This window comes from Colletotrichum orchidophilum (assembly GCF_001831195.1).
Source record: "Colletotrichum orchidophilum strain IMI 309357 chromosome Unknown Scaffold_18.1, whole genome shotgun sequence".
NCBI lineage: Eukaryota > Fungi > Ascomycota > Sordariomycetes > Glomerellales > Glomerellaceae > Colletotrichum > Colletotrichum orchidophilum.
This window is the reverse complement of record NW_019172974.1, coordinates 286767-301903: the sequence shown is the minus strand read 5'-3', so window position 1 is coordinate 301903 and position 15137 is coordinate 286767. Positions and strand designations below refer to the sequence as shown.

Genomic DNA, 15137 nt, shown 5'->3' with positions numbered 1-15137 from the left:
TGATGGGTGGACTGAGGACCTTGATGGAGGAAAGAGAACCTTGATGGATTTGATTAGCTACTGCTCTCCCTGTATAAAGACGACGAAGAATTCCTTTATATCAACAGCTCAACCTTCGGGTCTTCTCATCTACCGATATTTGGACCGGTAGCTTGGCTGAGCGGTTCCCGAGCCATCCCCGAAGACGCCGGACAGGAACCAACTCCACACGCGCTGGCTTACCTGATTCGCTGGCTTCCCCGCATTCCAATGCCGAATGCTGCCAGCCAAAGGTTGATTCGAGCACTCAACTAGGATAAACTTGCCCGTGCCGCTTAATCTCCACGATTGCATGTCTCCTCTTTGCTATTATGAGGGCGCCCAGACTACCAGGTCCCCACCCGATTTGACGCCGACGCCGACGAGACCCCGCAAAGTTTCACTCTGAAGTCAATTGTGTCACCCAGAACCAAGAGCTATACCCTGCTCGGCCAACATAACGCCTAACCCCGCGACCCGGACGATGGCGGTCTAGCATGATACTATGTAGAGGCCGCTGATGTAAGGTCGAGTCGTCGGCGTTAGGCATGGGGTCTTCGAGGTTGGGGCCGACGATGGCTTGGCCGGTTATGGAAGACCGAATTGTCTCCTGAACTACCAAAAGGCGTGATCCAATAGCGCAGAGCCTCAAGTCTCCGAATTGCCTCCATAGCGCCGAGGACAGTCTCCAAGAGTTCGTATCTCGGCCGATGACGGCTTCAAGGCTCGGCCCGTCGACCCGTAGATAGGCAGTATTCCGCGAATGGCTTTTCCTTCAATGAAACTCTCATAGCGACTAGGAGTTGTGGCTTATTCGAACTGTAGCACCAAGAATTGAGCTCGAGAACCTATCGAACCTATCTAAGACCAGCGAGAGATCGCACTAGTGATTTAGCAACCTGCCGCATGGGCAGGAACACAGGGCGATCTTTAACACCTAAGAGGTCTGACAGGTATAAGCACGGATGGTGGTGGCTCTTTGAGTGAAATGTCAAATGGTCACCCCAGCAATTCAGTCGTGTAGCTTTGATCTGACTTACGGCCAGGATAACAAGTGATCTGATGAGACGAACCTGGATATTGATGAGTTTGAGCTGAAACTTCCTCTTCCCCTCTACCTTGGCTACACTCTAGCGCGAGTGATCAGTCGGATTGAACCTGAATCATTCCATCAAGCTGCGGTCTTCTTTAGTAACTCCACTTGGGTAGCTTGGTTGAGATCAATTGTGAGCACCAAGTATAGATGGCTCCTATGATTTCCTCGTCATTGACTGCCTGAGATTGCACCGGTAAAGACTTTTTTCCCGTAATGAGCTGGGCTGAATAACTGAGCTGTCAGTCTCATCAGCTTCGTCGTCTCTTGGGATGAGCTGATTGATTTGGACCTCCTGTTCCGATTTGTAGGGCCATAGCGCGATCAGCCAGAAAGATGTCTCCGAGCCATCGTCGACAAACGAGTTTCTGCAACACATATGAGGCCAGGACGTGAACCATTATAATCAATAAACACCGGTATTTCAATGGTTATTTCATCGAAATTTGAAAGAATCTCAATCTCAATTGCTAAAGTAAGTATGTTTGCGAGGCTACACTTCCCGAGATCAACAATACATCCTCAATCGAAGGGCCAAGGGATTGCAGAAACTTTCGTGAAACATCACCATACTCAATCTTCAAACAGAAAGGTCTCGACAAGGAAAGCAACATTCCATTAATTGTTGTGCCAAAATCCCTTTCACAAATGGCTTGGCTCATCATCATCAGGTCGACAACACAGGAAGATCCTACAAACAAAGCTAGCAGCTGACTGGCTTCCCTATGTTCAAAGGCCTCCATCGTCAACTTGCTGCCTGTCTTGAAGCATAGTTTTTATATCAGGATACGAGGTGAAACATTAACTCTACATGTACAAACAACAAGTGACGCAACAAATCTTGGCGTAGGCACGGTGAACTGTACTATGCCGGTGAACTTGCTTGGATGTTTCCCACGTGGATCCAAATGGTGAGTCATCCCACAAAATAAAGGTCGGCAGGGTCGGCATCAGGAAGCTATATGGAGTCTATAGAGCCTTTGGCTACATGTATGGAATAAGTTGTAAGCTTAGATGCTACCACTAGAGTACGAACTGACACAAGCCAATAGTCAAGTCTGATTCCCGCGCACTGGCGGTTTGCATTGGCAATCACATGTAAGGCCCGAACACGCGTGTAACTTTGAACATTTGAACTGAGAAGCCGTGATCCGCTGTGGTACAATTGTTGGTGTTGATGAATCAAAATTTTGCCCTCTACGGAGGAACGAATGCAAATCAGAAGGTTGCTGCCAATTCAGCGAAGTAAGAGGTTGGCTGAGTTCGGGCGATAGTACAAACTTTAGGTGATGGCTTGTAGCCGACAGCATAATGTCGAATGATGGAGCTTTCGAGAAGTCGTCATCGAATCAACAGGCCAATAGACGCATAGAAGCGTTATCGCAGCATCAAATATGCCGAGGAACACGTTCTAACTGACATTGTCGTTCGCATTCGCGTGTTAGTGGAGGGACGGAGCAGCCAAAGAGAGGCTGGATCGAGGAGTCTAGGAGACTTTAAGACATGCGAGCCCCCTGCATTTGATGGCATCCTCCACCTGGCACGAGATGGACGCGTGCACGTCCCGCCAGAAGAGCCTCGGCATACACTTTGCCTCAACAAAAAATCTCTCATCGCACGCACTTCTATCCTCGGGACCTTTGCTGCCATCACATTTCGATGCCATAGGAGCCTCTCTCACGGACTGGACAGCAGGAAAACAGACAAACACAATGACTGAGGAGCTCGACATTCTCATTCTTGGCGCAGGCATCTCCGGCGTCAACGCCGCGTACCGCGTGCGGACGGAGCTGCCCGATAGCTCCTTCGCGGTGCTCGAAGCCCGTGACGTCGTCGGTGGGACGTGGTCTTATTGGAAGTACCCTGGATTCCGATCCGACTCGAACATGACCAACTTTGGCTTTGGGTGGCATCCATGGCCCCACGACAAGAAGATTATTGAAGGAGCACCCATTGCCGCCTACATTGAAGATGCTGTCAAGACGCATCACATCGACAAGCACATCCGGTTCCAGCACAAAGTCTTGTCATCAAATTGGGACAGCGATGAGGCACGATGGACTTTGGAATGCCGCACTCCGGAAGGGAAAAAGAAGATCAAAGCAAAGTTTCTCTTCATGTGCTCCGGGTACTACTCGTATGAGAAGGCCCTGGAGACACATATCCCCGGAATCGAGACGTTTGAGGGGAAGACGATTCACCCTCAGTGGTGGCCCGAAGATCTCGACTACGCTGGGAAACGCGTCATCATCATCGGCTCCGGTGCCACCACCATGACCTTGTTCCCCAGCATCGCCAAAACGGCTGGCTCCACCACAATTCTGCAGCGCAGTCCATCGTATGTCTTGGCGTTGGGCGCAGAATCACCGGTAGACAAGGCAGCTAAACGATTCCTGCCGCTGGTCCTGGCGAACTGGTTCATCCTGCTCAAGGACCTCCTGCTGGAGACAGTCTTCATCCAGATCGTCCTGGGGTTCCCCAACTTGGCCAAGCAGGTCCTCAGGTTCGATGCCAAGCGCCGGCTTCCGAAGGATTATCCTGTAGACATCCACTTCAAGCCCAAGTACAACCCCTTCGAGCAGCGCCTCAATATGTGCCCAGATGGTGATGTTTTCGAGACACTGCACCGACCGAACACGGAGATTGTCACGGATCATATCGAGTCTGTCCAAAAGGACGGCATTCTCACCAAATCAGGCCGCCACCTCCCTGCCGATATCATCGTCACGGCGACCGGCCTGCACGTGCAGCTTTTCGGAGGGACGGATGTGACAGTCGACGGCGTTCCCGTCAAAGTGGGAGAGAAGTACACCTGGCGCGGATGCATGCTCGACGGTGTGCCGAACGCAGCGGCAATCATCGGCTACGTCACGCAAACCTGGACTCCTGGCGCCGACACCGTGACCCGGCTTTGCATCCGTGTCATCAAGCAGATGCAAAGGACCGGTGCCGTCGCTGCCACCCCCGTCTTGTCGGACGAGGAGAAGAAGAACTCGCCCAGGTTGCCTTGTGTAGATGCCACATCCAACTACTTCACCCGTGCGCATGGCCGGATGCCGGTGGTGACTAACCAAGGACCTTGGTATGGAAGGAAGAACCTTATTGTGGACAAGCTGGCGCTCTGGTTTGGAAGTGTGACGGTAGGCATGGACTATCGCTTGGCAACCAAGTCAAAGGACATTTGATGATTATGGGTAGTATGAACCGTGTATGTTGGTTGGCCGGTCGGCGGTATAGAGCTGAGGATCCGACGGGACAAAATTAAGATTGCTTGGCAAACTGAAAGTCTCCCGTTTTTTCAATTTTAACCTATGATCTTACGCTGATCATACATCCGCGGCGGTCCCGATCAGTTGATTCGCTGGCCGTTACGAGGGCGTAAGCTGCTCCATGTTACGCCCAAAAGGTGAGGCGAGACTTCACACCCGTGCTCTCTGGGGCTGCACTTCAGACTTGCCTCACCATAGAAATGACTTTGCCCCAAGAAAGCCCAAGTGTCAAGGTGGTACTGGGTATGGAACCCCCGGCTCTGGCAAGTTGCTAATTTCGGAGAAACGAACAAGCAACTGCACTCGCGGTGTCGACGATAGCCCCAGGATGGTCAGTTAGGCCCATCGAACGGTCGGTAATTCGTGACCGCCGATGGACTGCGAGTCTCTTGGATAACCAACTCGAGCAGAATAACGCTATAAGATATGCATAGCATCCCAACTTGCTTAGTAGAATGAAAAAGACCGCCAAGTGTGCGTGCGGCTATAGGAACCTTGGGTAGTGCACGGTCACGCCGCCGCTGGGACAATTCTGGGACAGCCCCAGACGCAAAACGAAACGCAAGAGCGGGATGGCGGCAAAAGTCTCCGGCATGGGGCCGTCTCGGGAGGTCTTCAGGATCGACAGAACCCCAGTTGCAACTCCTGTCGATGGTGATGGTACCAAACAGTCAAGTTTTGCTAATTTATCTACGGGGTCCACGACATTGTAACGAAAAGTCGTCTACCGCTGACGACCTAAACGTGGCTCTGGAGACCGGCTCGTCAGGCCGTCTGGCTGGGTGAGACTAGAATGACTCAGGTGGGAACCAGCCCTCTCTCATCTGTTCGTCGTCTGAGCACTCGTGCCGCATGGAATGCAATAAATGAGGCTCTGAGCACGGAATCTCAGGCTCCCGACAAAGTATCGCTTCACCTGATGTCTATTCGTCCAACCCGCAGTCTTTCCGCGCGGGGGAGACCCTCATCGTGCCCATCCCACTGGCCAGGTTTGATCAGCTTAAACAAACTAGGCCACGAATCCCACCCACCTAGCTGACGAACCTCTACCCCTGTTCGAGGCCTCCCCAGAGGAAGTATGAAATGCGATTCGCCTGATACTCGAAACGCTTTCGCAGTGTACATCAGGACAATACTATCAAGCAGAAGCAAGCATATGCCCATACCGTTCGCCAAGGCGAGACGAAAGGCTCGTTTCGAAGATGGAAATAGAGTGCGCGTTGCCAAGAAACGTCAGCGGGATGCCATTCGATATCCACTACACTGGCTCTGTGGCAGCGGTGCGTCTCGGGAGTCTCTAAGCTTGCTGGTCGAGAATGTGGCGATCCGAGATTTCCGCCCTATTGGGATGCAAAGTGTTCAAATACCCGTAATCGTCCACCCTTCTGCCCACCTCTTGACGAACCATCCACCTTCAGTGTCCTACTTTCGTGCCGGTCCACTCCCTGATTCTCTTTCTTCACTTGCGAGCTGTGCTCTCCAACTCAACGTCAAACTTTAATCATTCACTCAAGCCCGCACTGCCAAAATGCGCTTCACCATCGCTCTCACTGCCTTGGTCGCCGCCGTCATGGCCGCACCTCTCGATACCCTTGCTGCCCGCCAGGAAGACCTCAACGCCGCCATCCAGGCTCTCGCTGCTGAGAACCCCGAGGATGCTGAGGCCGCCAAGGGCCTCCTGGGCCGAGACATCAACCCTAATGTCCAGCTCACAAATGACGACGAGCAGGAGGAAGTCTCCAAGCGCGAAATCAACCCCAATGTTCAGCTCACCAACGATGACGAGCAAGAAGAAGTTTACAAGAGGGACATCAACCCCAACGTTCAGTTGACAAACGACGATGAGCAGGAGGAGGTTTCCAAGAGAGACATCAACCCCAACGTCCAACTTACCAACGATGACGAGCAGGAGGAGGTTTACAAGAGGGAAATCAACCCCAATGTCCAGCTTACCAACGACGATGAGCAGGAGGAGATTTACAAGAGAGAGATCAACCCCAACGTCCAGCTTACCAACGATGATGAGCAGGAGGAGGTCTACTAAATTCTGGGCCGTGAAATGGTCTAGATCATTGCAATGCAAGCATTCATGAAGATAGCCCAGAGCTAGGTCCAAAGCCAACTCAAATTTCTGCTTTGTTACAGCAAATGGCGAAGGGAAATCGGATCACGAATCCTGTTGAGTCTACGAAGCATCGTCGGTGACCAGATTCATCTTTTTGTCGCGAGATATATCCGACGGTGTGATCTGGATGTAGTGATGTATGATGTGTTCTACAATGCATTAAAACTTTGCCTATTGCTTCAGCAATTCCACATCCATCATCATTTCGTGTCAAAGTTTTTGGGGGTTTGGATAGCTAAACGCCGTAGATGATGAGCTTCTAACTCAAGTTTGAACCTGTTGTAGATACCAACTGCACCATCAACAAGTAATTTCACGGCATCGATGGAGTTAGAAGTCCTTTGGGGTCAGATGTCGGGTGTTCATTGCCAAGGGCAAATAAGACAGGAAGTGCATGTGTGTTGAACTGGTATTAGGGATGTGAGACTACGAGAGCTCCTATGAAACAAAATTCTTAACTAGTAACGTGATGTGGAGGTCGCCATTTGGCCAGGATAGCCTTGGCTATAAGTTGAGTTGGTTCGCCTGGCAGCGATCCCTGGTGAGGTATCCTCGGCAACGACGGCTTTTGCCAGCCCAATCTCTGCCTTGATTGTCGATATTTTGCAAAGCCTCTTTACTTCGGTGGGGGATTCGGCAGGTTCCAGCGGCAGTAGCATCCAGTCAAGCAATCCTGGTGCTGGTGTTCGCCTAGCACAATTACTGGTAGGCAGAGGGCAGGGCAGAGCCCCCTCAGGCTCGCCTTTCATCAGGTCAGAATGGAGAAATTGACGTCCCAGTGATAGGTTGACTCACGTGTATGCACATTGTCGTTGTGACTGTCATATCCTGGCTACTGCTGTCTGCTGAAGAATTTGCATTCATCGCAGCCGGAAACGTTTGGTTCGTTGGTGCTGGGAAAGTGCCATTGATCTGGGTTGGGAGCGCCATGCCAGGAGTGATCAAAGCGGCAGCAAGAAACGGGATGAAAGCCGAAAGATGCATCTTGATGGGCTGAGAAGAGATTTGACTCCGTTTGCTGTATAAGTTTGAGTTGTAGAAGAAGTATGCGACGATTAATTGTGATCGAAATTGTAGCTGGTAGTGGTTTGGGAGCTGGACCACAGTTGAGCATGAGGATAGTGTTCTATACATATATGATTGAAGGTTCAGATTTCTTTGTCAGTTAAATCAAAGTTGGGGTTTGCAAAGGTCCAAGACTGTTCCGTGGTAGCATCGTGTTAACTTCGGAGACAGAGTAGAAAAAGATTCGTGGGTCTGGAGAAAATGAATTGGTTGCCTACCTTGATAGAGGCCATCAATGTCAGTCAAGGTGTATTGCTGTTTTTGAGGCGGTAAAATTTCTATACACTGCACCTGGATGGATCCCTGATAGCTTGGAACACTTGTATAAAATTAGATTTCACTCAAGCGAGGTAAAAGTCCAAGATTTCATGTCGCCGTGGTCTAAGGCTATTTCAAAGTTCTTCGATTGTGGTAACTAAGCTGTCAGAGAAGGATTACTCTTTATTGCCACGGAACAGGTTAAGGTGGTCCGTGTATAGCTCTGGGCACTGGAAGAGATGGCCGCGATAAGGATCTGGGTAAATAAGCAAGTTGAGCATCTGATAAGTTTTGTTGAAGAGTAAAGATGTTGGAGGTTGGTGATATGATGTCAGTATGGCCATTTGTCACCAAGGTTAGAGCATTGATACTCTCCAGGCGCTCAAAGTTATCCGTGTTGACGGTGAATGAAAAGATTGCGTTCAGCTGAGCCATTGCCCGGATCCGATCAAATGTTCCCTGCGATCTCGCCGTCAACTTCCCACTCATGGATTCGCTTCAATCACGCTTCGTCAAGTGCCAGGCTCGAATCCGACGGAAAGTGGAAAAGATAGACCATGCCCTCCATAGTGAGCGGCTCGTCGTTGGACGCTCCGGCACTCAAGCACCTCTTGAGGGGGCAGCATGACTCCTTTTCCAACACCTGGCTGGGTCCCAGCCAGGATCAAGTTGTGGACCTCGGTGAGGGTAGTTCCATGCCTAAGTTTGAGCCACACCGCCTCCCATGACTTATTTGTGTCCGTAATCACCACAAAACACCTGGTAGAAATTGGCAATGTCGTTAAAAGCCTCGATATCGACATGTGCGGCGGTTTCGCCAAGTATTATTTGCTCTACGGATCGAAAACCCTGCCTATACCCGACGGAGTCAGTTTTGCACAAGCGGCTGTTGCTATGGGGTCCCTAGTTTCGGAAATAGAATTCAGAAGTTGTCAAGTAGTAAGTAGTAAGTAGTATCCGAAGGGCATTCGAAGACCTTGTGCTGGTCAAGAACTATTGTTCTGGCTAGCTAAGAAAGCAGGCGTTATAGGTCTTCAAGGTAACATTTGTTGACAATATGCTGAATATGTTTGTGACCCTATAAGGCCAGAAAAGATCTAGAAGGGAATTGTGATAGTGCAGAGGGGAAATTGCATGGAACCACATTTCTTCCACACTCCTACGTCAACAAGTAGCACCAAGACAGACTATATGAGTAATATGCACTGAAGTTATCTTTATATCGAGGCCCACTTCTGGTGATTGGGTTAGCAATTCCCCAAAGGGAGCCTTCTAAGCCTTGTTTTCAAACCTACGGCGGGGGAAAACATCTCTCTTTCGCCGGGGAGTTGGATAGAGAGAGTCTTAGCAATCCTGATCCAGTTTCCAATCAATAACTTTTCGCAGCAGACTGGGACAGAGTATCTGCTGCTGCACAATCGCAACACGGCCTTTGTGATCATGTCGGATACTTGGCTGTTGTTTGCTTTAGACCTCGAAGTCGGGAGCATGAAAATCTGGCCTCATGCCTCCTCTTACATCAAATCGACATTGCTACTTGGCAACAGGACAGTTTCGGCACCTTCGAGTCACCTCCGTGCCTGGATACAACGGGACCGTATTCATCTTGGGTAACTCCCCGCAATAGCGGGAATAATGCCACCCCAGCGCGAAGACTGTCTGCCTCTGGCATTTGCTCCGTGGCTTCTTGATATTCCAAAAAGAAAGACTTGGGCACCCAATCGCGGGGTACAATTCTTTTCGATGCCTGTGACAGGAAGAAAAAAGCCGTCAAGACTGCCTCGTTGGCGAGGTCTCGAATCAATCGGCCTTGGCTTCAATTCTGCAACGGCTTGTCAGTTCGCCTCTTCTTGCCATATAGATTGATGTTTCTTGCAGATTCCAATGGAGATGAACAATCTTGCCGGTCATTTGAATCACGGACTGGCTCCCGCTGTAATTCAATCAATTCATCGTGACCTGAAGATTGCAATTGCGACCTGGTGAGGCGGGGCCATGATGCTCCACATGCAAGTTTGATGCTCATGGGATGGTGAAGACTGAGGTATGTCGTGGTAACAGTCCGATAGGGTAGATAGCTTGACCCCTGACTTGGTTCGTAACGTAGCCAATACAGATCAAATCTACTATGTAGAGCGGCAAGTCCGGCCCAAATTGGCTGAGGCCTGACGTTTAAAATGTCCCAAGTTCCACTCAGCGGGGATGCGTACGTACAGCTTCAAGTGGATTAGATGGTAGTAGAAATTTCGAGACAGGGATGGGCTTGAGAAGAAGAAGGGTCACCTAACGGCTTCGATAAATCTAACTGGTAAACGGATATTTATCCGATACAATGAGGAGAGATGGGTACATCACTGGACAGTAGTCAGTACACCGTGGAGAGTTACATGTGGGACAGCTGCGGGAACAATCCTAAAATGAACACAGTCTGTCTTCTGTAGTTGGTAGACCCCGCTAATGATCCATCCGCAAGCCGAATCCAAGAGCACAATAGGTAGTGTTGCCACTTTGCGGTGCAGGAATCCGCGTATCGAACTTTTGTGTGGGCTCATCTGCGGAGCCAGTCCTGAATACCTTACCACCACAAAGTCGACTTGGGCGGAGGGATTGAGGAATCACACAATACCTGTCACCTAAGAGTCGCACACGTTCACCCAACTCATGCTTGTGAAGTACAGAGTAGTCCCTTCGAGAGTGTGGTCCAGCGGTGAGTTTGCAACAAGCTTCCAAGTTCAAGATGCGCCAAGCTACACAAACTCTAACCAGCGAATGCGAGGGACCCCAAGACTGACTGTGGTCGACCTTGAACCGAATCATCACTGGACCGAATCATGACCCCATGTAGAAACATCCGAACCGACCACTCTCCGTTCACCTGCAATCCGTTCCAGGAACTTGGACGCGCCTAAATGATGGATCCCAATGACCGACTCCCAGCGTAATGGTTCAGCTCAAGGATTGAAGTCTAAATTCTAGCAGTGCACCCCTAAACTTTACTTTTGGGCCTGGAGACCCGACAGACAGCTCAGAGGCTGATGAATACAGCAGACGGCCGTTTCCGGCCGTCCCATGCCTACATCATCGCACATGATGCAGCAGCAATTTGCGGCGAAAACCTTGCAGAAAATACCTCAATCCCAGCCTATCGCAAGCTATCGACAGGTGGCATAGCTCGCGGAGGGGGAATGGGGCGGGCAGGTTGTCGAATACAGGCTGGGGCTCTTGCAAAAGCCACGTTGATCCCCAATGTCCCCCATGGCACAACGGAACGAATGGATAACCAAAACAGACGGTGGTAAGTTTAGAGGTGACATTCAAGCCGCATGGAGCATAAATAGAGGGGACCGCGGGGCAAGAATGGATCCCTCTAACGGAATGGCTGCCGAAAAGAACCTCTCGCGATGCTCTGCGACGGCCTTGTGCTCGTATAGCCCTCTAAATCTGACAGAACTCTTCCTCTGCTCTAGCCCCTTGGCGGCTTGGCGAAGAGGGGTAACCCTTCATCGCCATTGAATGATTATTATTCAGATGGATAAGATAATCTAATCAGATCTGCAGTGTGCGTCGCATTTTCCGTCACATAGCTGCCCCTCCATCGCGACGGCGAGCGTGTTTGGCCGTGGCATTGCTGCATACACTCCGCTTAATTACCTAACGAGCGAAGATGGAACGGAAACAGGACAGAATAGCAGCCATTGTCCCGCGTCATGAACCCTGACGCGCAGGAGAAGTCGATGAAGAGAGGTACAGGTTCCTTGGCTAGATCTGGCTCTGCCCCCCGGCATGCGTGGGATGAGGGGACCGGTTTGAGTAAATAAAAGAAACAGATTCCCCTCGAACCCCTCCATGACCATGACGTCTCTTCACACCATTCGGAAATGTCTGCATCTGCTTTCATAGATACCCCTTTTAGTTCTTTTTTGACTTCCAAAATGGCAGCGCCACAGCCGACAATCAACGACCTCGCCGCCAAGATTAGCGAGCTCTCGGCCGAGTTCACCAAATTCTTGACCGAGAACAAGATCACTCAGCCTACTTTTGCCGCGGACAGTGTCACAAGCTATGATGGTCTCACCTCGGAAGCTTTTCTGCTTCGTCAGAAGCTGTTGGACACCGCCAACGATTTGTCATACCTGGTGTCAGGACCAAGCGAGAGCATCTTCAACTACACCCACAACGTAAGCTCGCTTCCCTTCCACCACTTTCAAATTCCTCTCAGCGCCTTGGTTTTGGAGACTAACACTGCATAGATGTCTCCCGATGCCGCGTCGCTGAATAGCCTCAACCACTTCGATTTCTGGTCTGCCGTGCCCATCGATGGCGATGCCTCGTACGCAGACATCGCGAAGCACGTCCGCCTCCCCGAAGAAGTTGTCCACCGCGTCCTCGACCACGCCTTCACCCTGCGCATCTTTGAGGAGACTGATCCCGGTAAACCCTTCACAACGCGTGTGCGCCACACCTCGCGCTCAGCGGCGCTGCTGAAGAACGCCGGCCTCCGAGCATTGGTTGAGGCTCTCATGAACGACGCTGGCCCGGCTATGGGAGTGCTTCCCTACGCTTTGGAGAAGTACCAGCGCGATAGAACGGAGCTGAGGGAGGACATGACCGAGACGGCATTTGCGCTGTATCACTCTGGCGAGCTCTGTGGCGGGTACACCAATTCATGGGAGCTGCTGGAGAATGACGGCGAAGGCGAGAACAAGGGATTCCGTCAGAGAAACTTTGTCAAGTGGATGAATTACATCAAGGAGATCTTCCGCTTAGAGGGACTAGTCAACAGCGCCTACGATTGGAAGGCCGCTGGTGACTTTAGCGTCGTCGATGTGAGTGATCTGGTGTTTTGGGCTCTGGCGGCCAAATGTCCCGGTACTTCACGACAGCATTTACTGACAACCTCTATCAGCTCGGCGGTTCTGGTGGTCACGACAGCTTCGTCCTAGCAAAGAACTTCCCCAACCTCAAGATTACCGTTCAGGACCTGCCCAACTGCCAAACGTCTTTCGACCAGAATATCCCCGAGGAACTCAAGGGCAGAGTGACCTTCCAACCCCACAGCTTCTTCGAGCCCCAGCCCCTGCAAGCCGACTTGTACATGATCAAGCTGATCCTCCACGACTGGCCCGATGCGGAGTCTATCAAGATCCTCCAGGGTCTCACGCCGGCACTGCGCCCTGGCGCTAAGGTCCTCTTCATCGACTACGTGGGCAAGCAGGGTGACGTCGAGGAGAACGCTGCGGCGGCGGCGGCGCTGCCCAAATCTATCCAGCAGATGGGCACTTCCACGGATCTGAGAATGATGGGCCTGTTCAGCGCAAAGGAGAGGCCCGTCGACGCCTGGACGGAATTATTCAAGAAGGCTGATGAACGGTATGAGATCAAGCGCGTCGAGGCGAATCCCTTGACTTTCTTCGTCATCATCGAGGCTGTTTGGCGGGGTTGAGAAGGATGTTTGTTAAAAGCAATGCGAGGAATGAGTTGGAGCATGACAATGTCAAAAATGAAAAAAAGTTTTCGATTTCATCTCAATGTTTGTGTCTTTGAGACTTCGTTTCCTACACTTACCTTAATGAGGACTTGTACCAGCCACCTCCGTCTTGTTGTTCTTTGGATAGAGCCCTGTCAAGACCTGCAAGGACGGGCCTAGATCTTGGATGTCCCACTTCGTCACTGTGGGTTGCTGCTCTCCACGCAATCGTCCACAAGCCCTTTCGCTTCGCGATGCCCTCCACACATGGAGTCAACCCTTTAGATATTGCATTTTCTTCCGCTGAGTCATCAAGAAACATGGTCTGGTGGTGTAGTTGGTTATCACGTCAGTCTAACAGTTCGAGAGCTCCATCTCTCGTGTCTGGCACACTGAAGGTCTCCGGTTCAAGTCCGGGCTAGATCATCACTTGGGCGATTGGTTTAGTGGTATAATGACCGCTTAGCATGCGGTAGGTCCTGGGTTCGATTCCCAGATCGTCCATTCTTTTGCTGTTTGGATGCATTTGGTCATCGCTTTTGGCTATGAAGCTATCGCGAGGTTGCGGCCCATCTTGCGGAGTCTTCACTGTGCCCTCAGAGGCCGACGCAGGTTGAACATAGTTCAGCGGTTGACGGCCAACTTCACATAGATTGCCATTGATCTCAATTTCATGTGATCTTTGTCATTCATTTGGAAAAGAATTCTCAGCAGTTAGTGCGGGCGATGGAGGATTTGTAATACGCGATGCAACGCCCGGAGTGAGACGCTGCCGCAGCGGGTTCTCCACTGGCGGGTGTGTGGTACTGCGGAATGCTGTCTATGTCTCAGGATGGATGTTCGCTCTCGGGACTGATTTAACGGACTATCGTCTTTAAACATCATGCAAGAAGCATCTTCGTTTCCTCTTTGTATCGATAGCGCGTGCGGATTCGACCTTGAGTGAGCAGACGCCGTCACCCAAGAACTTCAGCCGATCCGCCGTGATTGGAGTCCAGTAAGAGTTTTGGGGGCAGGCCGCATGGGCCGGCACTGTTCTAGCGTAATTCTCAATGCAACCGGGCACGGAACAGGCTTGGTGTCGGGACGAACTAGTAAGGGCATGCGGCAACCTGCAGATGTGCAGTGAGACTGGGGACTGGTCTCAAGAAAGGCACCACTGGACCGCTCCCCGAGAGAAAACCGATTGCCCTGATTGGGTCACGGTGGATGTCGCCGGTGAGATGGCACGGCGCTGTCGACAGCAGCTGTTCGGCAGCCTGCATGTTGACCTACATATGTGGTCCTGGATTCTGTTTGATTGCTCCAGATGATGCTTTTCTGCGCTTGACTCCCTTCAAATCCAGGCTCTCGGTCAGAAGGTGGATCTACAGCCGGGGACAAAGAAACCAAGACAATTTTAACCAAGACTAGGAGATGAGGAAGCCCGGATACATGGCGCTTTTATCCATGTGAAAGCATTCTGTAGAGTTATGAAGCCCGTCTCTCTCACATAGATAAGCTCCAGCCTAATCATCCTCTTGCCGTATCTTCTAGGTCTTGTGCTGCATTGATTGTGAGATGTCTCAATGTGAACATCACATCACAACATGGAACCGTAAAGCCGAGGGAGAACCATCAAGCCTAGAAGAAGAAGGCCGATCAGTCACCCCTCCACATCTTCCACATGCTTCATCTAGCGCAAGTCCTAGTGCAGGTAGCCTTGCCCAACTCGATCCAGGCTTGTGCCCGGCTTACCCTCCGACTCAAGCCTTCCGCAGCCACGATTCTTCGCCTCGGTCGCGGGCGCTCACCTTACCTTGGGTCGCATTTGTCAATAAAGTGAAACTTATTCCCCAATTT

General features: G+C 51.1%; 4 protein-coding genes across 4 annotated transcripts; 3 read left to right on the top strand and 1 right to left on the bottom strand.

The window, feature by feature from the left end:
* Positions 1-2823: 2823 nt before the first annotated feature.
* Positions 2824-4296, top strand: CORC01_03108 (monooxygenase; the record flags this gene model as incomplete). Its single annotated transcript, XM_022614758.1, has 1 exon — positions 2824-4296. One exon carries the CDS (start codon positions 2824-2826, stop codon positions 4294-4296), a length of 1473 nt encoding a protein of 490 aa, XP_022478760.1.
* A 1612-nt stretch (positions 4297-5908) lies between these two features.
* CORC01_03107 (uncharacterized protein) lies at positions 5909-6424 on the top strand (the record flags this gene model as incomplete). The annotated part of the gene is made up of 1 exon (XM_022614757.1): positions 5909-6424. The coding sequence occupies one exon, from the start codon at positions 5909-5911 to the stop codon at positions 6422-6424; it is 516 nt and encodes a 171-aa protein (XP_022478759.1).
* Positions 6425-7121: 697 nt separating this feature from the next.
* Positions 7122-7489, bottom strand: CORC01_03106 (uncharacterized protein; the record flags this gene model as incomplete). The annotated part of the gene is made up of 2 exons (XM_022614756.1): positions 7122-7247; positions 7301-7489. 2 exons carry the CDS (start codon positions 7487-7489, stop codon positions 7122-7124), a joined length of 315 nt encoding a protein of 104 aa, XP_022478758.1.
* A 4271-nt stretch (positions 7490-11760) lies between these two features.
* Positions 11761-13271, top strand: CORC01_03105 (uncharacterized protein; the record flags this gene model as incomplete). The annotated part of the gene is made up of 3 exons (XM_022614755.1): positions 11761-12006; positions 12079-12654; positions 12735-13271. The coding sequence occupies 3 exons, from the start codon at positions 11761-11763 to the stop codon at positions 13269-13271; spliced, it is 1359 nt and encodes a 452-aa protein (XP_022478757.1).
* Between the last annotated feature and the right edge of the window lie 1866 nt (positions 13272-15137).